The 26,800-nt window shown below is 32.4% G+C and overlaps 3 protein-coding genes across 3 annotated transcripts; 1 reads left to right on the top strand and 2 right to left on the bottom strand.

The window, feature by feature from the left end:
- Positions 1–1,007: 1,007 nt before the first annotated feature.
- LOC132605447 (cytokinin riboside 5'-monophosphate phosphoribohydrolase LOG7-like) lies at positions 1,008–5,534 on the top strand. Its single transcript, XM_060318594.1, has 7 exons — positions 1,008–1,272; positions 2,434–2,531; positions 3,255–3,285; positions 3,375–3,474; positions 3,595–3,665; positions 4,597–4,740; positions 5,151–5,534. Exons 1-7 carry the CDS (start codon positions 1,162–1,164, stop codon positions 5,247–5,249), a joined length of 654 nt encoding a protein of 217 aa, XP_060174577.1. The 5' UTR covers positions 1,008–1,161; the 3' UTR covers positions 5,250–5,534.
- A 4,414-nt stretch (positions 5,535–9,948) lies between these two features.
- Positions 9,949–14,890, bottom strand: LOC132607213 (2-Cys peroxiredoxin BAS1, chloroplastic). Its single transcript, XM_060321089.1, has 7 exons — positions 14,555–14,890; positions 12,929–13,003; positions 11,863–11,944; positions 11,667–11,746; positions 10,626–10,751; positions 10,350–10,463; positions 9,949–10,252 (listed from the first exon to the last, which is right to left on the bottom strand). The coding sequence occupies exons 1-7, from the start codon at positions 14,756–14,758 to the stop codon at positions 10,136–10,138; spliced, it is 798 nt and encodes a 265-aa protein (XP_060177072.1). The 5' UTR covers positions 14,759–14,890; the 3' UTR covers positions 9,949–10,135.
- Positions 14,891–16,608: 1,718 nt separating this feature from the next.
- Positions 16,609–19,609, bottom strand: LOC132605446 (putative HVA22-like protein g). The gene is made up of 4 exons (XM_060318593.1): positions 19,109–19,609; positions 18,151–18,207; positions 17,769–18,045; positions 16,609–17,017 (listed from the first exon to the last, which is right to left on the bottom strand). Exons 1-4 carry the CDS (start codon positions 19,225–19,227, stop codon positions 16,736–16,738), a joined length of 735 nt encoding a protein of 244 aa, XP_060174576.1. The 5' UTR covers positions 19,228–19,609; the 3' UTR covers positions 16,609–16,735.
- Between the last annotated feature and the right edge of the window lie 7,191 nt (positions 19,610–26,800).

The following is a 26,800-nucleotide window of genomic DNA, read 5'->3' as shown; positions in this document are numbered from 1 at the left end:
ACATTCTCAAAGAACCAAGTTGACAAAAGGAATCTATTTTTGCTGCCAACCTATTTCGTGATTAGGAAGGGTGTACGCATATTTGAATTGGAAAGCACCATTAAAGTTGCTGGGGGACTAACTAATCCAAATTTGTTAATTATATGTTTCAAATTTAAACTTTATGTATAAAATTTGGAACATATAATTAACGATGAAAACTTACTTATTACTCTACTGCAATCCTAAGTGGATTCTAAAACTCTTTTTCTCATCTTAAGGTAATTTCTAAAATCTTTTTAATATGGTTAAAAAACTTTTATAAAAAAGTATCTACCAAATAGTACCACCATGAAGCAGCCCCGCAAAAGCTTATCTGCATATATGATACACCAAATTAGAAGGGCCTTTATTGCATGCAACAGGAAACATTTGATTATTACTTCTTCTTCAATTTATGTAGCATTTTTATTAGATTCAAATAATATAAATTTTGATTAATATTGATATGCGAAAAATTATAATTGATAGCATTTTCGTATAGTTTTTTAATATTTAAATTTCAATTTTATAAATTAATATTCATAAACAGCCAAAAGTTTAACATAAATTAAAGACGGAGGAAATATATATTTTTTATGTTGGAATATCGGGCAACATATCAAGATTTTCAACTATTTTATTCAGTAAAAAATATTTGAGTTTTTCCTTTCTTGAATAGGGAATTATGGACCCAGTATTCTAATTACATCTCCACCAAAACTTTTGTCTATAAGCAACTAAGCAAGCCAACAAGAAATGAATATTTCCAAGAATGTATATACTTCTTTTGTCAGTTTGTGAGCAATAAAGAATGGAGACACAGAATTTGCAAATAATAGTACTCTATTAAGTACATCTTTTAGCCAATAAGACAATAACTATGTAATAGAAAATCATTTTTATTAATTAGCATTATTTTATAATTGAGCCCTCAACTAAACAATGGCCTATAAAAGTCATCCTTATTCCTTGTTAAGGCCAAAAAACTTTTCAGCTTGTTCTCTACTTCTCTTCTCATTCCCAATTTTCCTTTTTCTTCACTTCTCTCCTTTTGGTCTCATTTAGTAAACAACTAAACATAATATACTACAACACATACACTGACAGTGTGTTTTTCTTTTGAAAAAAAAATAAAAAAAAATGGAGGTAGAGAGAAAATCAAAGTTTCATAGGATTTGTGTATTTTGTGGAAGCAGTTCTGGGAAAAAGCCTAGCTATCAAGAAGCTGCTATTGATTTAGGCAAAGAACTGGTAACAATTTTAAACCTTCTTTTCTTTTCTCCATTTTCTTTCATGAAAAAATAGTACGGAGTATATGGTTTTTAAGCCCCTCCATTTTCTTTTTCTTCATTTAAATGAAATAGAAAGTTTTGTATTTTTTCATGGAAAATAATGGCTTTTATTCGAGTCCCTCATATTTCTTTCCAAGTTTAACATTTTTAACCAGTTTATAAGATGTTCATATTGTTCATCAAATAAAGGTCCAGAGAGAGAGCTATAATCAAGAACCCATCTATTAGTTCAAGTTTCTTTACTCTTTACCTTTTCCCTTGGTAGCCAAAGTTTTTCCATGTTTAGTCTGTTTCTTGTTCATTTGGTGCTATTCTTTTTGTTCAAGAATCAAGAATTCGTTTTTTTTTCCCATTTAATATATACAAAGAACAAAACTTTCTAGGTAGGTATATGATTGTGATGGAAAATGTTTAGGATTTATCTTATGTTTAGCATGAGAGAGAGAAAGAAGTGTATTTTTGTGTGCAAGAATTAATGGAGCAAAATAAAAGGAATCGCTAGCTGTAGCCTGCCTGTAGTAATTAGTTAAGCAGTGTTCTTGCATGATCTAAATTTTTTATGGATAAGTTCAGTTCTTGAAAATTCTCATGTTTTTCCATGGGGAACCGAACGTGCCACCTTGTTATCATGACTCCTTACAAGTGTGTTTTAATTTTGCTCAGTCCTTGATAATATATGCACATGCATCACAAAATATATTAAAATACCACTCAATGGCACGTCTCTAACAACTTGTTTTCTGGGAACGAGGATCTGATTTTATATCGCGTATAATAATGCTAATGTATTCCTGTTAATGATTACGTGTTTTACTGTATGTAAAATGTTGGAGAGAATGAGTAAATAGTACTACCCATCCGAGGGGTTGCAGTGGACACGAATTTTAAGAAAATAAAGAAATACTTTTGAAATTTGTGAATTGAGATAAATGATAGAAATTTGTGTGACTAGAACTCATTTCATTAGGGTTAGTAAATTTAAAGTTGAATTGTTACTGCATATAGAAAGAAATCATACTTTTTAGGACTTACTAAAAAGGAAAGAGTGTCAAATAAATTTGAAGTATTAATTTTTTTGGGATGTGATGATAGTTTGCTAATGATTTTGATGTGTTTGAAGGTGGAGAGAAGGATTGATTTAGTGTATGGAGGTGGAAGCGTGGGCCTCATGGGTCTTGTTTCTCAGGCTGTTCATGATGGTGGTCGCCATGTTCTCGGGTAACCACACCATCCCCTCTCCTGTTTACTTTATGTTTGCATCGAGTTTAACTTCTATACACTGAGCCGTAAAAGAATTCTACAAATTAGTTATACAAAAGTAAGGTTGACAACCTGTCACAACACATTAAATTATTAAACTGATAGTGTATACATTCTGATATCGTTGGTGTCAATGGTGGAGGTGGGATTTTCATCAAAAAGTTCAATCATCTACTAGCATTAAAAATATTGACTAGTATGTACAGTGTAATTTTCCCCTTTCTGCCCCTCTAATTCCGCCCTATATTGGTGTATTTAAGTTAAAGACGATGACATTATAGCCTGGGCTAAATAAGATTGTTGTAATTTTTCTGAAATCTCTTAAAGTTTAGATCTTTATTAGACCTTGCAAATTTCTCAGTTATCAACGAAATTGTCTTGTTGAGGACTACCTAAAGGCAGACATCATGGGATCAAATGTTGGTCTTTTTGATACTCTAATTGATCTGTGTGCCTATCCCTTTTTTGGCACACTAAATGGGTCATTTTCTGAACAATCAATTAGTACCACTAATTAATTCTTGTTACAATGATATTGAACATCTTCCTAAGTCCTAAGACGTAAAAGGTATTCTTGTAAATAGCAAGAAACCTTGAAATATTATTACTCACGTTAAGTATCACTTTGTTTTATTAGTTTTGACTGTTAATAACCTTGTGTGAATATATTTTCTATTGCAGAGTGATTCCAAAGACTCTCATGCCAAGAGAGGTACAACTCAGAACAAACTTTGAGATCATTTTCTATTGAGTTCATTTCATGTTTAAGATATCCTAAATATTTTATGAATGTTGTAACAGTTAACTGGCGGAACTATTGGAGAAGTGAGAGCAGTGTCTGGTATGCACCAAAGGAAAGCTGAAATGGCCCGGCAAGCTGACGCTTTCATCGCCCTCCCTGGTAAATCATCAAAATTTGTTCTTTAATTATCCCCTGATTAGTTGCTATTTAGAATATTGCTGCGTGGATCGTGTCGTGTACATTAGTGACATCAATTGTTCTACTTTTATCAATTTTCAGGTGGCTATGGTACCCTTGAAGAACTTCTTGAAGTCATCACATGGGCTCAGCTTGGGATCCACCAGAAACCAGTAAGACATCTACTTTTTTGTTCAGATTACTTTACATAGACGTATCCATCCGAATTTAGACGTATCCATCCGAGTTTAGTAATGGTGGTAGGTCTTGACTAAGGTCCAAATGAAACATTCTAATGACACTATTAAGCATATACTCAAGTAAAAAGTATGACCGAATTGTATTTAATGACGCAAAGTTTGACACAAAATGTGTTCCCTTGGAATTAAAGGAAAAATTGATGAAATCTTTCTTGTGAAGTTGGCCGTAGCTTGAATTTTTTTCTTTTGACCAAATGCCATCATTCTCCAAAGACCTCTAGAAGGACTTTTGTCATTCAACAACACACATCTAGTCATGTTCTTCTACCTTCTCTATGACTATGTTGCTCGGACCCTCTAAAAATTTTGTCGTACCAAATTCTGCAAAAAAACACTACTTATGGAGGATCCGACACACATCTGTTAGCATTTTTAAAGAGTCCGAGTAAACATAACTTTTAGCTGCAAGCATTTACCATTTTGGCCATTAATTTACAACTGATTTCAACTCTTATACCTCTTGCATTTGAATTAGGATTTTGATAAAACTCAAACAAACCAACACAAATATTCTATATTTGAAATTGTGTGTCACCTTTTTCACGACATACCTTATTTTAAAGTGTCCTTTACTAGTCTAAAGATGTATCCTAATTCTACATTCAAGTAAACAATCCTTGTCAAAATAAAAATGAATTCGAAGAGTATCGAAGCACGTGGTCCTTATTAATTTTGGTTCACATGGAAAGATTATACACGAGATTTGCACGTCCTAATCATCGTCATGCTTCATAATCCTGTTTGAATGGCAAGAAAGTGCTTCTTAAGCATTAGAATAATGATTTTTTTTTTTGTGCAATGAAGGCCATTTTATCGTTGATATTAATATAATCTATTTATGCAGGTGGGGCTGTTGAATGTTGAGGGTTACTATAATTCGTTATTGTCTTTTATCGATAAGGCTGTTGATGAAGGCTTTATTTCTCCAATTGCACGTCGCATAATCGTGTCTGCTCCAACAGCCAAAGAATTGATCAGAGAACTTGAGGTATGAATATATATATTCACATTATTAGACTCACTTTTCTTCATAGTATTTTTAGTAGCATCCTTATTCATAATTTGTTTTGTCAAAGTACAAAAATATAAAACTAGTTTAAGTTCTTTGAACAGTTCCAACTTGAAGCTCTAACTTGATATTTTATTGGTAAAATGTTGTGTCCCAATTGAGGCCTTTCAGACTGATAGAAGCTTCTCCTAATATTTAATAGTACCTTATCTTTAATCAAGACACAAATAGAATGTAACTTATTCTTTTGTTACTAATATTTTACTACTTGTAAGCTTATTCATTTGTCTTCTTCCTTCAAAATGGAAAGGTTATGAAAGATGACATTGAAGTGAAAAGTATGTTATGTATCATTCTTGGCGTCTTTTTAATTTTTTTTTCTGTTGCAGGAACATGTACCAGAGAAGGATGAAATCATATCGAAATTGATATGGGAGGATGAAATTCAAAGATGTAATTATACGCCCGAATCCTGTGTTCCTACATAAAATGTGTATTTTTTTCTTAATTATATATTGTCTTTTGCTTCTTGTCGATTTAGAAATTTCAGTATACCATATACAAATCTGGAAAAAAAGAAAGAAAAAGTAACAGTTTTTGTGGATCTGTGAAGGTTCATTTTGCTCAAGGCATTATGCTTTTGAAGCATCAGTTTTTGTGGATCTGTGAAGATCTATTTTGTTCAGGCATTATGCTTTTGACGTGTTTACTAGTATGTCCTTTTTATTGTAAAGCCATTGGTGTTCCCAGTTAAAAATGTGTCAGATTTCCCACTTTCTTTTCCTTTTCTCCGACTCTTTGTTGTTAAATAAATCTCGAATTTGATCATAAAAATGTTCAACTCAAGATATTTCACACAAACAAGGCTATACAGCAATTTTATAATTTAGTAATTGAGCTTTGGGAACTATATATAGAGAAATAATACTTCATAAGAGATGACATTAGTAAAAGAATTTAAAAAGGAAAATATTTTGGTTCACTCGAACCAAACGCCCACTCCTAATTTGTGGTAATTTCTATTTGTTAGGCATCATTTTAATAACAGACAAGTGTCAAATACGATGGATTTTGGATAATAATCGATGTGACGTAGTTTAGGAAATTAACAATAAATGTATCATTCACGAGTCATGAATTTAATGTAACGATAACATAATTTGCTTTTTGATAAGCACAAAATTACTGACGTCCTTTAATGAACTTGATCTTAACTTGTGTATCTAACAGTCTTTGAGAGAAAAGGAGGAGATCAATATAAAAACTCTACTCCAGTTTTCTACTAATAACCAATGGCCTTCCCATTTGTGTTTTGCGCTTTGGAATATTTTCACGGGGCATATCCTTATAAATCTTGGTTTACAAGTCATTAGCATGTTAATATTTACAAGAAATCTCCATATTCCCATTCTTTTACCTTTATCTAATCATTTCATCTAGTTTAGTGGTTTTGGCTCCCCATTATTTGTCATTCATGAATTTTTTCTTATTCAAACAGATTGAAAAATTAATTATTTCGATTATTTATAACACATACCAAGATAATGTATTAGATGCTTAATGTTTCTTTAGGTCCATCTATGGAGGTAGGTGAGGCAGCAGCAATTTTGCTAACTTATATTTCGCCGGACAAATCTATACAATCCATTTCAATTAGAAAAATTGCAAGACAAATTGTATCTTTAATAACTAGTTGATTATAAAACACGTTAATTATTGCTTCATTATTTTTTAGGTGATACATGAACCATCTAGAAAATAATATGGTCAATTCTTTATTATCTTGATTAGTAGAAAGTTATAAGTTGTAAACCTTTTCTATGAAATAATTGACTCCAAAATATGTGGATGGGGGGAGTCTACAAGGGAGCAAAGCGTGGAATCTCCCAACAGAAATATGATTAAATAAATCGAAGGATCTTAGTGATCGTATTATTCTCATAAAATATTACTATTCTTTAAACAAGTGGTTGTAGACCAGTTCTTAGTCGAATTATGAGGCCATGCATATATAATTGTCACTGTAAGTTGCCATGTGACGGAACATGTCAATAAAACCTACAGTTAAAAATAAAAAATATTCCCATGGAAACCACTTGTATAATGACGTGAAATAAAAAAAAAAAAAAATCCTTTTTGTCTAGAAAGATGATTTTGTTTTTTAACCTTGGCATAGATCTAAATTTGGAAAAAGCACAAACGATGATTTTGTTTTTTAATAATTTGGAGAATGGACAGAGACATTAAACGTAATTTTAGAAGGTCTTCGCACAAAAACTTCTGAGTCTTGGTAGTTTAAGTGAAAGTTTTATAGATTAGTCTCACTAAGATAGCGAGAAAATTAGAGTCCGGAGCCAAAATGAGTTATTTTTGCAGCTATTAGGCCAAAATAGTATGTTTTTTTTTTTTTGACCAAAATGGGTATTTCGTTGGATAACCAACGAAATACCCACACTCACACTGTTCCGGTGCCGAATGATTGTTGCATTTCGCTACATGTGTAGCGAAATGCAACAAATTAATTTTTTATTTCTATTTTTGCATTTCGTTGTGCAATTCACGAAATGCAACAATTTTTTTTTTTTTGCAATTCGTGAAACTAATGAAAAAAATTGCTTTTTTTAATTTTTTTTTTTTTGCATTTCGTTGTGCAATTCACGAAATGCAATAATTTTTTTTTTTTTTGCAATTCGTGAAACTAATGAAAAAAAGTGGTTTTTTTTTTTTTTTTTTTTTGCATTTCATGAAATTAATGAAAAAAATTGTTTTTTTTTTTTGCATTTCGTTGTGCAATTCACGAAATGCAACAATTTTTTTTTTTTTTTTTGCAATTCGTGAAACTAATGATTTTTTTTTTTTTTAATTTCGTTCATCTAAAAACGAAATTGGAATATATATATATATATATATATATATATATATATATATATATATATATATATATATATTGCATTTCGTTGGTAGATCAACGAAATAGGATAATATATATATATATTATTTTTTTGCATTTCGTGTATTAAAAAACGAAATAAGATAAAAAAAAATAGTTTTATCCTATATGTTGAGAAAATTAGTGAGCTTTATTTTCAAAAATTGAAACCACATAAGTGAAATTGACATTCACAGCTACATTACTCCGAAATTTTTATGTTGAAGTCTATTGCGCATCATCATATTATAAGTAAAGAAAACTAAAAATTTCCCGCCAATTTGGGGGAAAATTAAAATTGGAAGGGAAAAAAGAGGTTTTCTAGAAAATCGGCCCGGCCGGCGGTTTGCGCTGCTAGATCTCGGAAAAATATGCTAAATCAAAAAACAAATTGCATAAATCGGATATCCGAGCGCAAAGTTATGACTGTTTAAAGTTTCACCAATTTACAACTACTCTTTCACCAATTTACAACTACTCTTTCTCCTATATTTTCTAACTATGTTTTTATCTAATTGAATTAGATTTATATTCAAAATAAAGTTATGTTTTGATTAAAAAATAAAACACTTAAACAGAGTAGTTGTAAATTGGTCAAAGAGTAGTTGTAAATTGGTGAAACTTTAAACAGTCATAACTTTGCGCTCGGATATTCGATTTATGCAATTGTTTTTTGTGATTTTGCATATTTTTCCGAGATCTAGCAGCGCAAACTGCCGTAGGCCGGGCCGATTTTCTAGAAAACCTCTTTTTTCCCTTCCAATTTTAATTTTCCCCCAAATTGGCGGGAAATTTTTAGTTTTCTTTACTTATAATATGATGATGCGCAATAGACTTCAACATAAAAATTTCGGAGTAATGTAGCTGTGAATGTCAATTTCACTTATGTGGTTTCAATTTTTGAAAATAAAGCTCACTAATTTTCTCAACATATAGGATAAAACTATTTTTTTTTTATCTTATTTCGTTTTTTAATACACGAAATGCAAAAAAATAATATATATATATATATATATATATATATATATATATATATATATATATATATATATTATCCTATTTCGTTGATCTACCAACGAAATGCAAAAAAAAATAATATATATATTCCAATTTCGTTTTTAGATGAACGAAATAAAATAAAAAAAACTATTTCGAAAATTGATTCACGGAATGCAAAAAAAAAAAAAAAACAGTTTTTTTCATTAATTTCATGAAATGCAAAAAAAAACCATTTCGTTGATCAATTAACGAAATGAAAAAAAAAAAAACAATTTTTTTCATTAGTTTCACGAATTGCAAAAAAAAAATAAAAAAAATTGTTGCATTTCGTGAATTGCACAACGAAATGCAAAAAAAAAAAAAAAAAAAACAATTTTTTTCATTAATTTCATGAAATGCAAAAAAAAAAAAAAATCATTAGTTTCACGAATTGCAAAAAAAAAAAAAATTGTTGCATTTCGTGAATTGCACAACGAAATGCAAAAAAATAAATAAATTAATTTGTTGCATTTCGCTACACATGTAGTGAAATGTAACAATTCATTCGGCACCGGAACAGTGTGAGTATGGGTATTTCGTTGGTTATCCAACGAAATACTCATTTTGGTCTAAAAAAAAAAAAGCATACTATTTTAGGCTAATGGCTGCAAAAATAACCCATTTTGATTCCGGACTCGAGAAAATTAGCTTCTGAACGAGCAACTTTTGCCTCGGTAATTACCTAACGAGAAAGAGCTAATGCAAAAGTAGTCATCTATAAATATGCCAAGCAGTTCCATGAATCAATGATAATACACCGGTTACTATGGTTTCCTGTGATCTGTTAAACCATAGGGTAGAACCTATTAGTATTTGTCCATTTAAATATTGGCCCATGAGAAGAGAGAGGAGTTGGAAACAGGAATAGTTTAGAACTTGTTAAGTGAAGCAAAAGATTGGTATATTTCCTGAGCTCAATTATTGAATTATGATCCAATTGTAGGTAAGATAAAGTGAGACTATTTGACACCCATGACGGAAGACGGATCAACCAGGACGGGTCAAAGAGAGAGATTGATAGACTTCTAGGTTAGCAAGTTTATGAAGAAGTGCAACTGCACATGACACCTTAGACGAATCTCGCATCGAAATGGAAGAGTAAAGTGAAGTGCTTTATAACGTTATATCAAAAGTTCGCATAGAAAGTGCGCTTTTGAGCTTGATGATGGAGCAACCCAAGGGACAAATCTGTGAGGTCTGTCGGGCAAAAGCAAACAATATGAATCATGGACTTGGGTTGTCACATTATTTTAAGGTACTGGCTTTCAAAGGCAGAATACATGAGTGTACATATCTATTCTGAAAAATGCCAAAACTCAACCGGTACCTTGGAAAAATGTTACAGAAAAGTATCCTCTCCAGCTTCTCCAAACAACAAATTAGATAAAAGCAATTTCATTCATCCCCTCAAATGGATGCAAAGTATTCTTTGCTGCCCTTGGGATCAGGCTTCATGGATTTCTCCCCAGGCTTCCATCCAGCTGGGCACACTTCGTCTGGGTTATCCTGAACGTATTGCAACGCCTGTTTTGCCGAACCCAAAGGAAATTATAAGCAAAAATATAGTAATTTGATTCAGGTCAAATTATGCAAAAGCCCAAATACATTGGCCAATCTATACCTGAAGAGTTCTCAATGTTTCATCAACGCTCCTACCAATTCCAAGATTGTTAATGGTCGAATGTTGAATAACTCCTTCCTTGTCAATGATGAAAAGTCCTCTCAATGCAATCCCCTGAAACAACACCAGAAAAATCGTGGGAAGCTGATCCCATTTAGCACCAGAATGTGTAAGCCACGAGAAAACACTATCTCAAATGAGACACATTATTTCCCCATCATTTTGGGCTTGTTTTGGAGATAGAAACAATTACGAGAGACTCTCAGAACGACATACCTGATCAGGGATAAGTACATTGTATGATTTTGAAATTGACTTGGTTATGTCAGAAATTAATGGATATTTCAGATCACCTAGACCACCAGACTTTCTATCAGTTTGGACCCATGCAAGGTGGGAGAACTGCAAGAGCAACAGCGTGAAATCAATAATAAAACATCCAAAAGGTACTCAAGAGAGAGCGACAAAAATCATTGGATATTACAACTGAATAATTGCAAACACGTAAATAACTGAGGCATCACAATTTTACTTTCTACAAAATAATATGAAAGAGTCCACATTTTTATTCCTTTTCTATTTATTAACTATAACAAATAACAGCAAAATAATAACAATATCAGGAAAAAGGTATAATTCACAACTAAACGATCTAAAAGTCAAAAAGAAGAAGAAATTTGGGGTAAGTTAGGACTAAGGTCTGCGTACACTCTACCCTCCCCAGACCCCACTTTGTGGGATTTCACTGGGTATGTAGTTGGTGTAATTAAAGGAATTAAAAAGAAATGTCTTCTAAAGTCCAAAGAAAAACCCTTACATACTATTTTCTCTTATATAGAAGTTCATTTGGAACTGTTAAACACCTTTTGGAGTGTATAGTGAATACAAATTTTATTTTACATGAGTTTCTCATAATTCACATAACAACCTAAATCATTATATGAGCAAAGAATTAATTCTCCCCAGCCCAACCTAAACCCACCTTCTCACCCCTGAAAAGAGAGAGAAAAAGTGATGAGGAAGCCTTGTCCATGCCTATACAACAGATAAACTAGATATTGAAGGCCTCTGCTTAAAGTCGTACCATCACAAAGATATAACGATTTGAAAGCAAGTGAGAGAGGCATGATAGTGCAGCAGCACAGTAAGCCATTTAGAACTATCCTTATTATAGGCATTTTGAAGAAATAACAATTAAATTATCACATTATACAGAAGTAAGCATATGAAATGCAGACACTTAAAGCACTGGGTACACACATACAAGTAATGAATTTATAAGTTCATAATAAGAATATGAAGGAAAGAAATACATACCACACTGTCTACGGAAACACCCAATATTTCTGTGTTCAGTTTTTCAAATTCCTCATGACGGTCACTGAAAGCAGTGATCTCTACAGTAGCAGGAAAAGACATTACATTATAACAACACATTTAGCAACCACAATAGTCAGCACAGATTCATTAAAAGAAACTGAAATTAGCAGCAGAGAGATTTCAAGTGCAAAACCTGTAGGGCAAACAAATGTGAAGTCAAGTGGGTAGAAGAAGAGAATCACATATTTCTTCCCGATGTACTCGGATAGTTTAACCTGAATAAAAAGAATTATTGTCATCACAAACCGCAGATACAATTCATAAAATTCGATTAAATGTGTAAAAGTCTAATAGTTCCTAAAGGGTGGGGGGGGGGGGGGGGGGGGGTGAAAGTGAAAAGCTAGGATCATTATCTCAAACTTCATATAACTTAAGATGAGCATGAAACGTTGCATATTGATGTAGTACTACACTCTGTTATTTCTATGTCCTCATTTCTGTCACCAACTGCAATCAGATGGGTTAGCCAACAACGTACGCTTCCCCTCAAGGTTTCTAATTTATGAATGGTGTTTATTCTTAGCCGACAAGGTATAGCGCTTAGCTGAAACCGACTATTTTAGAATTGAGATTCGATTGATTGACTAATGTTTATTCTTTTGGCTAATAAGAGGAACCTCGCTAGATACTTCAGCTTTCAACACTTAACTCCTATGCGGTTTTATTTCTTTTTACATTCTTCCATAACTCTATAAAGAGAACCAGTAAGCCATACAAAACAGTAAGCAAAGGACAAAATTACTTTTTTCATTGTTAAATAGACAAAACTATTTCTTATTTGAACATATCAATATTTCATGCAGAACCTGTCACCTTTAAACCAAAAATCTATGGTTCGTATGTATTATGGACATTGAAGCACAGTTTTGAAGAAAAGTTTAAAACTTGATTGACACCCTGATGAGAAAGAAGGAAAAGACAGTCTTTGACTTCCCGAAGGCAGTCTGCCCTTTCCCTCGGCTTAGTCTAATCGGGGATATGAGTCTTCTTGAGTGAATGAAATCCCTCACGGATGTGGAGCACAAACGCATAGAATGTTTTGCCTTTTCTTATTATCAACTTAAAAGAGAAGTAAAAAACAGAATAGGGAAAGACACTTTTTATAACTAAAAACGGAAAAGAGATGTCTCGAGAAGACTAACAATACCAAAGGGCACCAACATAATACCTGGATGAATTTTTGGTAAAGAACATAATACCTGGATGAATTCTTGATCGAAAACAGCTTCTGCCTCAAAGTCTGGCGCTTTGTTTCCAACAAGTGGGAGTTCACTCTATACATGCAAAACATACACGAAAGGACATCAGATAGAGGAATCTTGATCAATACATAAGCACAACCACCGCAGGGAGGTTATCATCACCTTTTTATGGTGCAAGCTCTTTTATTTTTATTTTAATTTTTTAAGAAGTAAGAAAATTATTAACAAAAAGGGCATTAAATAGCCCGTATACAAGAAGTATACCAAAAAGTAGAAAATCCTACAAGAATACGTGATTTTCTACGAAAGTCACCCAATCATCTATACAAAAAGTAACCTCATGGGTGCACCAAAAAGAAATAAGGGAAAAGAGGCTATTTCTCAAGTGTACAAAATCTTTCTCTATTCCATCAAAAGCTCTCCTATTCCTCTCACTCCATATGGTCCACATCATTGCTAAGGGGACAACTTCACATGCCCTGCATCTCCTCCTCCGTCTTCTACGAGCCCAGCTAAACATAGTTTCTTTCACAGTTCTCGGCATTACCCACTCGAAACCAAACCATCTCATCAACTCCCCCCATAACGAAGATGCTACCTGGCAATGTAAGAGTAGGTGATCTACATCTTCCCTGATTCTTTGCACATGAAGCACCAACTAAGACAGGTAATCTTCTTCTTCCTCAAGCTCTCCGCTGTCAAAATCACTCCTCTCATACCTAACCAGGTGAAGAAGCACAAATTTCTCGGAACTCTAGGGATCCATATCAAGGTATGTGGGAAAACAATCACCTCTCTCGCCAAAAGCTTCACCTAATAGGTCTTAACGGAAAAGGCGTTGTTTCCCCCTGTTTCCCATTTCCAAACATCCTGACAACCCATAGTAATTTTTTGTTGGTTGAGCAAAACAATCAAGTTTTGAAATTGTCGTGCAAGCTCTTATCAACATAGAGCAGAAGAAGCATTAAAAGTTTTGGGACGATTGGAAACTCGAGAATCTTTGACCAGACAATATCTTTTATTTTACTTGGTCTTCTCATGTAACTTTTTGTCTCTCAACACAAACTAAGTTGACTGGATTTATATACCCAGTGGCGGACCCAGGATTTTGAGTTCGGGGGTGCTCTATTAACTATTTATATCTGTTTCCTTTATATTTTCTATACAGCTATATACTCCGTGACTGAGTTTAATGGGTGCTGGAGCACCCAAAATTTGCACATGGGATCGCCACTGTATATACCTAGTCTAATATCTTCTAGATAGTCATGGCCTATATTTTTTGGTCCTTTACATTGGGTTGCAAGGGGTGATCATAAATTCTAACTAAAACCATCGTCATTCAATTCCTTTTTGGCAAGTATGGAGCACACAACATACTGCAATAGTTAATACTAGATATGGACTACAGTTTACCACTCTTATCAGTAGCAAATTATATAAGTGAACATATAGTAATTTTCAATTTACATTACCCTAAAAACAATCCACAAAAATACAATTCACATTGCCTTACAGTTCAAAGGATAAAGTATTGATGACGGCGTGCTTAAGCAAGGATTTAATAGATAAAATTTCAATCCTTGTAAAAAAAAAAAAAGGGGGGGTGAGAGAGAAACTTACAGAGGCACGAACAGCAAAACGACGGCGTTGTGATTGAGCGACACGTGTAGAGAGGGAAGGGGTTACACGAGAAACAAAGGGCTTGCAAGTTCGAAGTCCATTGAAAGAAGAAGGAAGGGATAGTGATTGAGAAATGGGGGAAATGGCAGCAGCTCTAGAGGTGGAAGAAAGAAGTGCAGTTGAAGAAGAAGCAGAGCAAGCCATTTTGGATAGGATATGAAAATCGGTTCTTGAATGGACAGTAGAGAAAAAAGGGAGGGGGTATTTGTGATAAAGATAGGGAGCTGCTTTCTCCCTATCTATTGAATTGCAAGGTATAGGGTGGACAAGTAGTTTGGAGTAGGTTATTTTAGATAATGTAAAGTTCTCAGGTTTTGGAAGGATTTTGGGGGGGTTGGGGGGGGGGGGGGGGGGAATGTATTGGCTGGCTCCATCAGTTTACCAAAATAGGACAAACAAGGGGGATCATATGACCCAAAATGTTCCATAAAATGTGTATTTTTCAATAGTATATCATAAAAATGTTGTGGTGAATTGATAACTACTCTTTTTTAATTGGAATCCAGGTTTGAGCTCTTCTATGAGTGGCCTTTAGAGGGAGTTTTGCTCCAAAATTAGATTTTCCGATGCGGAGCGAAATTTTACTGACTATCTCTTTTTTAGATATATGTTTAATAAAATCTTCTTTTTATCTCTCTTATAATTTAAAAACCTTTTAGACCTCGGTTTTGAAATTGCATTTCAGCAAACTGAAAATCTTATAGGAAGTATATTATGGTCTAAAATTTTATAAATTATTATAAATTTGGACGATAGTCTAATACTCTTGTTTGTAATTGAGCAATACATGAACCCAAAGAAAAGTACAAATATTAAACCCGTATCTAATATTTATCGACAAAGATAATATTCCAGTACTATTTGCATAACTTTTAATTATAGAGACAAATCTAAATTATGCCCTAAAAAGGGGGACAATCATGACGCAAAGCGTGTATGGACGCCAAATGAGACGAAAAAAAAAAAAAGAAGCTTTTTCAATGGATAGCAAAAAGGGGAAGAGGTATTTGCAAAGTAAATCAAGTACTCCAAAAGGATATTCGAGTATGAGGATTAGAGCTGTCAAAATAAGCTGCCCAGCCCAACCCAATCCAGCCCTAAAGGGTCAAAGAATTAAATGGGTTAGGACGGGCTGACCCTTTTGATTGAAGGGTCTGCAAAATGGCAGTCCAACCCAGCCCTAAGCAGGCCACGGGCTAGGACGGGCTAGCCCTTTAAGTTTTTTCGTCTTCCGAAATAATATTTTCGAAGTGATTTTTGGTACAATTTGAATATGAAACTTTTGCAATATGAAATATAATCTTCTACCACCCATTGTTGCGCAAATTCATATCAAGAGAATAAATATAAATTATTATTTTTAATCACTAATTCAGATCACGTTCAAAAGAAATTAAACATAATATAAATTCTAAAACAAAAAATATTACTCCAGTTTCTAATTACTACTTAGTAGTAAGTACATTCTTTTTTCTCATTACTTTTTATGTTTTTGTTTAATTTACTTATATATTTTTTTAAATATTTATCTATTTATTATTCTTTTCTGCCCTCAAGGGCTAACCCAGCCCAACCCTTGAGGCCGGCGGGCCCAGAGAGGCTGGGTTTTTGAGCCTCACTTCTATATGGGCCAAAAAAATCTTAGTCCAACCCTACTTAAATAAAGGGTTGGGTTGGGCAGGCCTCGCGGGCCAAGCCCATATTGACAGCTCTAATGAGGATCAAGTCTTTTTGATAGAGTTAAGTGTTCGGAAAAAGTACGTAGTTGTATTTTTGATAGAGATGTAAGGGCAAATTCGGCAGAAACTTATTAAGAAAAGATGTGGTTTCAAGTATCACAATATCTAGGTACCAGTAAATTTCTTACAAATTTGCTTCTACGTCTACGATACAATGAAATTAAGTCAACGATCTGATTGCGTTATGCGTCACAATATCAGATTCTATAACATTCAACAGGAAAGACAAAAATATCTAACTTATTAACTTAGAACTAAAAAGAATTTCATTTCAAAACTTGAAAGTCAAACAAATGGAGCAGGAAAAATGTAGCAAAATTGTTCTGATCGCATTATAACTTTTTACAAAAAAAATCTTTCCTTTATTGTGTGACTATTTGGCTTAAATGCTCCGTTTACGTCTTAGTTTTGCCCTGGCAGCATGAAGACCATGGTCTTTAAAACTATCATTGTCTTGAAATGAAGCATCCTCGTGGTGCACTGGTTCTGACTTAATAGTATGCAATGTGGAGTGGTGGACGGAGGAAGAAGGCCGTGGTGGTGGTGGTGGTGAAGATGAACCAGGTGGTGGCCTCCTGTCAGTCAGCTGCTTATTATTCCTCTTGAATAATCCGGATGGCGTGTTTGGTGGCGCTCCGCCTGAATGGTTGGTATCATCTTTTTGCTGCAAAAGATTAATGAATAAAGTTGAAATTGATACGTAAAAGAAATCAAGATTAATGTGGAGTAAGTAAGAAAATGATGGTGATGTGATGGTGGGAAAGTAAAAGAAACTAAGGTAATATCAATGCCTTGATGGGCAAAATGCAAATTGTTCATTCATATGTGTGCTTTTTCAAGGTAAATTGTGTTTGGTCAATCTGTCCAACTTAATGTGTTCATCGTACACTCTGTCTATATTAGTCTGCTGCATAATTTTTTGACAATATAAGAACAATTTAAATGTAAACATTCCCACAAATTGATAGTACTCCTAGTAATTTTCAAGAACAAGGTCAATTAAAGTCCAATTGGACAACCTTCTAAAATATTTGCCATTACTCCCCGAATCATATTGTTCTATGTAACCTTTACAAATTTCAAAAATCAGATTGACATTCTAGTGACTAACTTTACAACTATGAATTTCATACTTTCTATTATTACTAACATAATAAACCCATATTAACATCTTAAATTTCATATTTAGTCAAATAATCAGTCATATAAATTTGTAACTGATAAGTCCATCACAAAATTGTGATGAATTTGTAACGATTTTATGATGGTCCACGATTCATATCAATGTGAACGAAATTTATGACGAACACAATGATCCGTCAGAATTCAGTTAACTGAATTGACGTTCTGTTGCAAATTTGTAACGAAACTGTACTACTATAAATTTATAAGCAAAACTTGTCTAGATACAGTACCTCAGGACTGGGTTGTGTTCCTCTTTTAGACTGAGAAGCTATAAAATCAAGCATTTGCAAGAACTTTGCTTGCCCCAATTCTGCACAATTTTGCCAGTAAGAAATGGCCAAGTCCCATCCCTTGGCTCTAAATTCCAATAAACTCCGGTCAATATCTTTTTCATACGTTGCAACATATGGCTTCAATAAGGCATTATAGATGTATGCCGTGCCCTTCGTTTTTGGATACCATAAGTAGATGAAAAGAGCCAATTTAGCCTCACTGTACATTGGTAACCTAAAACAACAATGTAACAGCTAGCGTCATTTTTAGTTTAAATGAAAGTAGAACCTCGGATATCAGCCGAAAGGTTTACAAGTTTTTGACTAATTAAGAGCATACCATGACATGAACAAATCACCAAAGCTTTCAAAGATTCTCAGTGCCGCGACAATAATCCTGAAAACAATCAATTTTTTTAGCCATTATTCAAAGATATAATTTGAGATGATCGATATTCTTTTAAGAGAAAAAAGTTAGAAATTGATGGATAATTAAAGTCGATACTACTGACGTTACAAGATTTATCCAAATATGTCCTTATTCATTAAGGGCAGAAGCTTTCAAACACATGAGACCTTTTTAACAAGGAAAAAGGTCGAATATATGTATGGTCCAAATTTACCCCTAATTTTGAAGAAGAGGACCACTATTCTACATATTCGTCAAGGCTTGGACAAATTAAAAAAATAAGAAATCACCTAGTATTTTTAGTCTTCGTTGAGATTTGAAATGAGACATCATGATTCTCAACTTATTTAGTGACAAGTATAGGTCACATCTTTGGGCGCTTCAATCCTCTAATTAGTTATATTTAAGGATTAATTATATGCTTTAAAAGCCCCAAATCATAAATCATTTATAGTTCAAGTTCTATACACCGAGTTGCGAAGAATATTTATACGATCAGGTCAATATTGGTAAATCTCTATCATAAAATGGAAAAAATGATAACTAACATGTTTAGTGTATAATATAACTTTAATTCATCTCATTATACTTATTATTCATGTTGTTCTCATGATATGGAAATTGTAATTTCTAATAGTACTAAAACTAATGTTCCATTTAATATGCTTGTCTATGCTTTTAAAGCACATTTGAATAATAGTATCCTAAGACATTTTATCAACATATTGAACACTACTCAAGACCAAATATATCTGCAAAACAGTTTTCTCAAACGTTGCTCCTAGATTGTTCAAACCCATTCAAATTCCAGAAGAGAAGAATACAAGAATATAATACAAATCTACTGTTATGAATAAGATAATTAGAAGATCAAAGTGTTTAATATTACCAATATTGGCACCAGAATCTAAGTTCTTCAATCTCCACTCTGTTCTTCTCAATAGTTTTAAAACACTCAAAAGCAGGGTATGCATATCCAAGAACCAATCTGCAAAATCCGCAAACCATAATTCAATCATCAACAGTAAGTATGTCACAATAAAGATTCAATAAATCCACAAAGAACAAAAAATAAACAGCAAAGTGCAGAAGTAACACAGACGAGAAAAATAAATACATACACTAAACCGCTGGTAATGAAGTTTCCTAACATCTTTTACAAAAAGTCAAATACTCCAAAATGATGAATAATGATCAAGTAATCAAAACCCTTTTAGTAACCATCTAAACAAAATTTCAACAATCTTTTAGTAGTTTTTTTTTTTAGAGAAATCTGATAAGAAAACAGAAGTGTAGGATTTTGGTAAAATGACTATTATGTATTAGTATAATTACTCAATGATGAAGGGAAGAAGATAATGTTTTCGAAAATACTTGAGAGGATATAACGGAGAAGAAAGAGGGCCGGAAATAACAAAGAGACTATAACAAACGTGAAAATATAGGAATTAGAAGAAGTTGGTTATATAATTTTTCGGAAACGTGCTAAGCAGTCTACTTGAGTTTTTGGTCAGCGTAATAAAAAAAGAAATTCCATTACATTAAGGGTCATGAAATGTAACTTAATTATATGATATTTAGGAAGGTATAGTATGATAAGAACTCCAATAATACGATTAGAATAATTTTTTAAGTTGTGGAGTTATATAAACTATATTTTTTGTTTTACTGAGTTGACTTAATATTATGTACGTACATATTTGTAAAGATCCAATAACTATACATATTAGAAGGGTTGCGACGGTTGGTTTGGAATGGGTAAAACTTTAGAAGTTAGAGAGAGGCATTTATTTGAAGGATTGTGTTTTTTCATTAGGAATATGTTACATATTATCTTTATATAAACGTAATTTCAGGGAAGTTAGATATCTTGGGATTCTATGAACGAGTTCTACGTTGGACAGTTATTTTATCGTCTGGGTAGTGGTAGTTTCGTCATTTACGCAATCTCTCAGTTTGACCTTTTTTTTTGTTCTTATTTTTGCAGAATAAAATGAATTTGGACTTTGGAGCAAATAAAAACAGCAAAACACAGACGTGGAGAGAAGAGAATCATTGGGGGGAATTTTGGCGATTGAGTTGTACATTTTTTGCTTTAGTGTATGTTTGGTCTGATATTTTTCTTTAAAATAAGTAATTTTCTTATTTATTTTATGTCATTTGGCAACTAAACATAATATATTATTCAAGAAGTATTTATATAGTCCACCTCTCTACCTTTCAAAAAAGGGGTGAAGTCTGCGTACACTTTATACTCCTCAGACCTCACATTGTCGGATTTCACTGGATATGTTAATTTTGTCGTCGTCATGTAAATAAACTCTATAGGAGTGAAAGAGGGGTAGGGGTATGGGGTGATCGATATGGATGGGAACTATGGCCTATGTGGGATGGGGTGGGGAGAATGTCAGTTATGAACTCGTTTTTATTATTTTCATTAGAAAAGTTATTTTTAAGAAAAAAATATTCTATGAAAATAAAAATTGGAATTTTCCACCATACTAAACACACCCTTAATTTGGACGCAGTTTTTGTTTGAATTGGCTGCCAAGATGCTTATTTCTGGTTGCATTCTTGGCCTAATCCTACATTGTGTTTTTATTAAAAATGTTATAACTGGCTGTAGTGACTACTGCTATTCTCTGGTCAAATTGACCTAAATTTTCCGGCTCTTGTTTAGTTTCTTTTAAAAATTAAAATACAGTCACACCTCTCTATACCAGCATCGTTTAGCTATTATAGAGAATGACTGTTATACACATATAACAGCATTGACATTTAAATAATACTTCGCTGTTATAGGCAAAAAAGATGCATAAAATCTAATTTTCATTTTTAATTGTCAAATTCTAAGCCTAATCACACTTTGTATAACGAAGGAAAATCATTTAATGATGAAAATATATATATTCATATGATATTTTTTTGTCATAAATAGCGTATGAAATGATCAAATATTTGGTCAAAATCTATACACTTATTATTGGTAGTCATATTCTATTTTTATAGAGATGGTTAATTATTATTTTACCAAAAAATGAAGATAGCTGTTATATGGGGGAAATTTTACAAAGAGCGTACTGTTATGAAGTTAGTTGTTGTTGTTATAGGTGAAATGCTGTTATAGAAAAGTAAAATATAACATAAAAAATTGATTCCGAAAAAACTTGGCTGTTATAGAGAGGTGTCACATGCGGGTGTCGTTATAAAGAAGTTCAGACTGTAGTCTGTCTGTTCATTTCGTTGATGCAAAAAATAAAGGGTAACTTACATAAATAGCTACCTTTTATTGGCTTCTAACTAGATATAACTATAAAATGCAAAATTACCAAGCGTAGCTACTTTTTTTTTTAAAAAAAACGCGTGTATTTCTATTTTTTTGAAATATAGAGAAATACAGTGAATAGTAAACATGCTCCAGTGAAATCAGAAGCTATTTATGGAATAGTTTTTTTGAAATACAGTGAAATACAGGGAAATACAAAATCGGGTTGAGTAAAAATTGGCTATATTTTTTGAACAAATTCTTCTTTTTCTTTTTAAATGGTAAGTTAAATTAAATCAACCATATTTCACGCATTCCATAATAGTTCACGAATCTCTCTCAACTCTTATCACAATCAAAACTTTTTGAATTCAAAAACCACTAAAGATCTGAAAACTTTCAAATATAGAAAAATATACGCTGCAATGCAAACTTAAAGGCAACATCTGTCCTGTTAATTGACATGCCAACATCTCTCTTTGCTCATGACTTCCATGCTCAAAGAACTGGACACATAATTCAGATATGCAATGGTTTAAGATGATGGACGGTTAAAGGCTCAAGGGTTTAAAAAACTTAAAATGTCCTGAAGAGATGTAGAAGTACAGAGAACCAGAATGGCTACCTTTTGAATGACATAGTTCCCAAAAACATCCGTTATTAATTTTGAAGCATGTGGAAGATGAAATATATCAGAAACTATTTCATAAATTAGAAATACAAAATGCAGAATTACATTGAGATACAGTGAAATACAAAAATCGTGAAAACAAAGTGGAGCAAAAATAGGTTCTACACACACAAAAAAAAAAAAAAAAAAAGAAGATAAATACAGTGAAATACAGTGAAATAATACACTGAAATATACTAAAACATTTTATCAAACACTTGGTGGGCGTGAATCTCCACAACTCTCATCAATGGTGTTTCTATAACTTCTACACTAACCACAGATTCACCAAAAATCCAAGAAGAAGAAAAAGTGAACAACTTTGAGAACAATTCTCCTTTATCATGCCCAGAATTTTCTCTATCCTACAGGTGCCAACTTGAGCTTCGACTCTTTTAGTGTCTTCTCTGTAGATTGCAACAGGTTGGGCTTTTAAAGCAAAATTGACATGGAGCACTTGAGCAATCCGTCTAGTTTAATGGGACTTTGTCATCCGAATTGGCTCCCTCAGCTCCCAATTCCCTTACCCAACTGGTTTTCGAATTTTGTAAACTTTCCTGTTGATCAAGACATTCATTTTCTTCATTTTACCTGTTGTCCTCCTTTATTCGTTACCTACACTGTGTGGGTAACGATTAAGGAAGATGAAATCGTGCTAATAAAGATGATAGATAATGGGCGTATAATACAGTTGAAAATATTGAAGATGGGAGAGAAATTAATTTGAAAAGAGAAGAGATTGGGAGTTATTGGGGAACATGGGCCGTAAGTTTAGGGGAAATACAGAGACGCTTGTAGATCAGTTACAACTGGTAATTTTGAAATTAATTTAAGCTACTAAAAATAAATAAAATAAAAGGTAGTTATTATTAATAAATAAGTCTTAGAGGTAGTTATGTCCAGTAAATTTTCCAAAAATAAACTAGTCACTCTGGCTTTTAAAAAAAAGCAGATAAAGAAGCAAATAACAAGTCACTTTGGCTGATTGGGAGCCATTAGAAAGTTCATACGACGTAGTTAATTTTGAATATTAAAATTAAATAATTTATTTTACTAGTTGAAGGAAATAATTAAGGTTCATTCGTGTGGGTTAACCCTTGGTAATAATTAAATAGGTAAATTTAAAGGGAAAATTAGAAGGGACACACCTATTGGTAATAGGTGTCATTTGAATAAGAGATGTCTTGTTTAAATAGGAACCTTTCCCTCTTGACTGTATACTTGTTCCTTCAGAAATAACCGAGTTCTTGTTAAGAATTCAAAACGTATAGGAATAATCCACCGCAAAAAATACGATCTACACTGTGACTCTTATGGTATAATTTTTGTGATTTCGACATTATTATCACACTATCTTACTTGTGAAACGAATAAGATAATCATGAAAACATAGTTCTTGTTTTCCTTCACTATTTGAAAGATATAATGCAATAAATTTTTCATCTAATTAAGAAAAATACGTCTAATAACGTTGAGATGGATCAAAAGTAATAGTCAAGCTAACTATACTGTAACATAGGACTGTAGCAGTGATAGAGACAAACAGAATCCGCGACTTAAATAGCACAAAAAAAAAAAAAAGTTGAACCAAACTAGTACAAAAAAAAAAAAAAAACATAAGTAGTATTCACGCACGAAATTCATGCGTGAAAGGACCAAACTGCAAAAACATAGTTTTTGGCCTTTCACGCACGAATTTTGTGCGTGAATGGGGTCATCCAATTTTCTCCCCGGATGAGGTCATCAAAAAGAATTTTTAGAATTTTGAAAAAGAACAGTAAATGGACCACTTTCAAGCACACATTTTGTGCGTTAATGGTGTGGTTTTTTTTTTTTTTTTTTTTTTTTTGCGTTACCTTTCCAATCACTTTTTTTCCATACTTTGGGCAAAGATTAGTCATGTTTTAAAATCCCAAAATATCAATATTTTATATAAAACTTAATATCTTTTTTTGCGTACAATAATGTCGGCTCATTACATCAAGTCTACCTAAACGTTTGGATCATCGTTTTAGGGGTTCTAAAGTGCCCCGAAGCAAGTTTTGAAACTTGTAATATTTATAAGGTTTTGATTTAAGTGTTTTATTATATTTGAATGTACAAATTTAAATATTTGATTTAATAATAATTCATCCAATACGAGAGGTCTATACTAATTAAAAAATAATTCATTCCATTTAATTACAATACTAATTCAAAGCAATACAATAATAAATTACAATAACAATACAATCTTCAAGTGAAAAAATATATTTTACCCTTTCACGCATATATTTTGTGCGTACCTAATCTGTTCCTGAAAGTGAAAAAAATATATTTTACCGTGAAAGGGTAAAATCTATGCGTGAAAGGGTAAAATATAATTTTTTCACTTTCAGGAACAGATTAGGTACGCACAAAATCTATGCGTGAAAGGGTAAAATATATTTTTTCACTTGAAGGTTGTATTGTTATTGTAATTTATTATTGTATTGCTTTGAATTAGTATTGTAATTAAATGGAATGAATTATTTTTTAATTAGTATAGACCTCTCGTATTGGATGAATTATTATTAAATCAAATATTTAAATTTGTACATTCAAATATAATAAAACACTTAAATCAAAACCTTATAAATATTACAAGTTTCAAAACTTGCTTCGGGGCACTTTAGAACCCCTAAAACGACGATCCAAACGTTTAGGTGGACTTGATGTAATGAGCCGACATTATTGTACGCAAAAAAAGATATTAAGTTTTATATAAAATATTGATATTTTGGAATTTTAAATCATGACTAATCTTTGCCCAAAGTATGAAAAAAAAGTGATTGGAAAGGTAACGCAAAAAAAAAAAAAAAAAAAAAGCCATACCATTAACGCACAAAATGTGTGCGTGAAAGTGGTCCATGCATACTACTGTTCTTTTTCAAAATTCTTTTTGATGACCTTATCCACGGAGAAAATTGGATGACCCCACAAAATTCGTGCGTGAAAGGCCAAAAATCATGTTTTTGCAGTTTGGTCATTTCACGCATGAATTTCGTGCGTGAATACTACTTATGTTTTTTTTTTTTTTTTTGTACTAGTTTGGTTCAACTTTTTTTTTTTTGGTGCTATTTAAGTCGCGGATTCAGACAAACAGGGTCAGTCTTTAATTAGTTCAACTTTAGGACAAGAGGCCAGTATTATTCAACGGATTTAATTTTGATGGTGTAAAATTATTTTAGACTAATTATATAATTTAATTTGTTATAGCTAATCCCCTAATTAGTTTTATTTTCAAATTAGTAATCTTACTTATTTGTTACTATCGGTATAGTTACTTATGTCCGGATCTGCAGTCTTACATACGTGGTTGGTAGCTTTTACCTATCTAATAAAGTCAGTTTGTGCCTACAGATCTCCAATAATATTTCAGATGCTGTCCCAGAAGTTGAACATGAGGGTCATACTCGAATATTTAATATTATAATGTTGCTTGATGAATATATTGACTTTTACTAGAAATAAAGTTATACACTTGATTTTGGGTAAAATATTAAGTAGGCTTTTTGGACGTAGATTTAGTCGAAAAGTAGAAACACGAGTTTTTGAAGTCGAATAGAAAAATGGTATTTGAAAGTTCAATTTGTGTTTGGACATGCATTTCACCAAGAAAACAAGTGAAATTTTGTGAGTGGAAAATATTTTTCAAAAACTGGTCAAGTCTCATCTTAAAAGAACTAACCAAAAAATCAGTTCAGATGTACCCAAACAATGTGTTGATATTATTTAGTTTTGGAAAAATAGGAAACATTTCTATGTCCATTTGTGAATTGTGATCATGTCTTTTCGGCGTTTATTTTAGGAATTTATGGTTTGCAGACTATCCTGGACCGCCTATGGGAATACACAACTTTCTCATGATTATAAGATGCTTTTATTGCTCCATTTTGTTTTTGCATTTATGACCCCTTTTGGCCATCTCTACAACTGAATGTGAATGGTGGTACAAATTGGATAAAACCTTATCTGAGTTTGGAGGTTTAGACACCATGTGACAACCCCTTTTAGACCCCATTTTTGTGTTACAACTTACATATTTGATTTTTTCACTTGTTATAATCTATTCCTTCTTTCATAGTATTTGCTATTGGAAGTCTTCCTCCATGTTGAAAGAAATTTCATTCTTTTGGCTCCATTTTGTAAGTGTCAATTGATTTATATACAATATACAAGTATGTTTTCTTGGTATATGATTTTTAGACCATATGCTAATTCTAATGTTTATCGACTTCAAGCAAAAGGAGGTACGGTTTCTCTCCAAAAAGATTAGAGGTGTGTCATCAAAACTAAACAAATAAAAAGAGAAAACGAAGGACCCTAATATGCATGACTGTCATCATTATTGGTCACCAATATGACTGTCATTAATTAGTTTAGTGTTAGAGTGGTGAAAATAAATGACTGTTGGAGTAGCACTAATAATAGAAGTAATAAGGAAATTTATTCACACATAATGTTTGAACCAAATAAATAAATGGATCATGTGTGTCATCTGAATTAAACAAAATGTCGGGTTTAAGTTCTATGCTTGATCAATATAAAAAATAGTTACATAATCAAATTACTTACAAAATAAATACAAGTAAATCTGTATGTAATCATTTTTTAACTTAAAAATA

This window comes from Lycium barbarum, chromosome 8, assembly GCF_019175385.1.
Source record: "Lycium barbarum isolate Lr01 chromosome 8, ASM1917538v2, whole genome shotgun sequence".
Lineage (NCBI taxonomy): Eukaryota > Viridiplantae > Streptophyta > Magnoliopsida > Solanales > Solanaceae > Lycium > Lycium barbarum.
The sequence above is the reverse complement of the archived record's forward strand: the minus strand, read 5'-3'. Positions and strand labels throughout refer to the sequence as shown.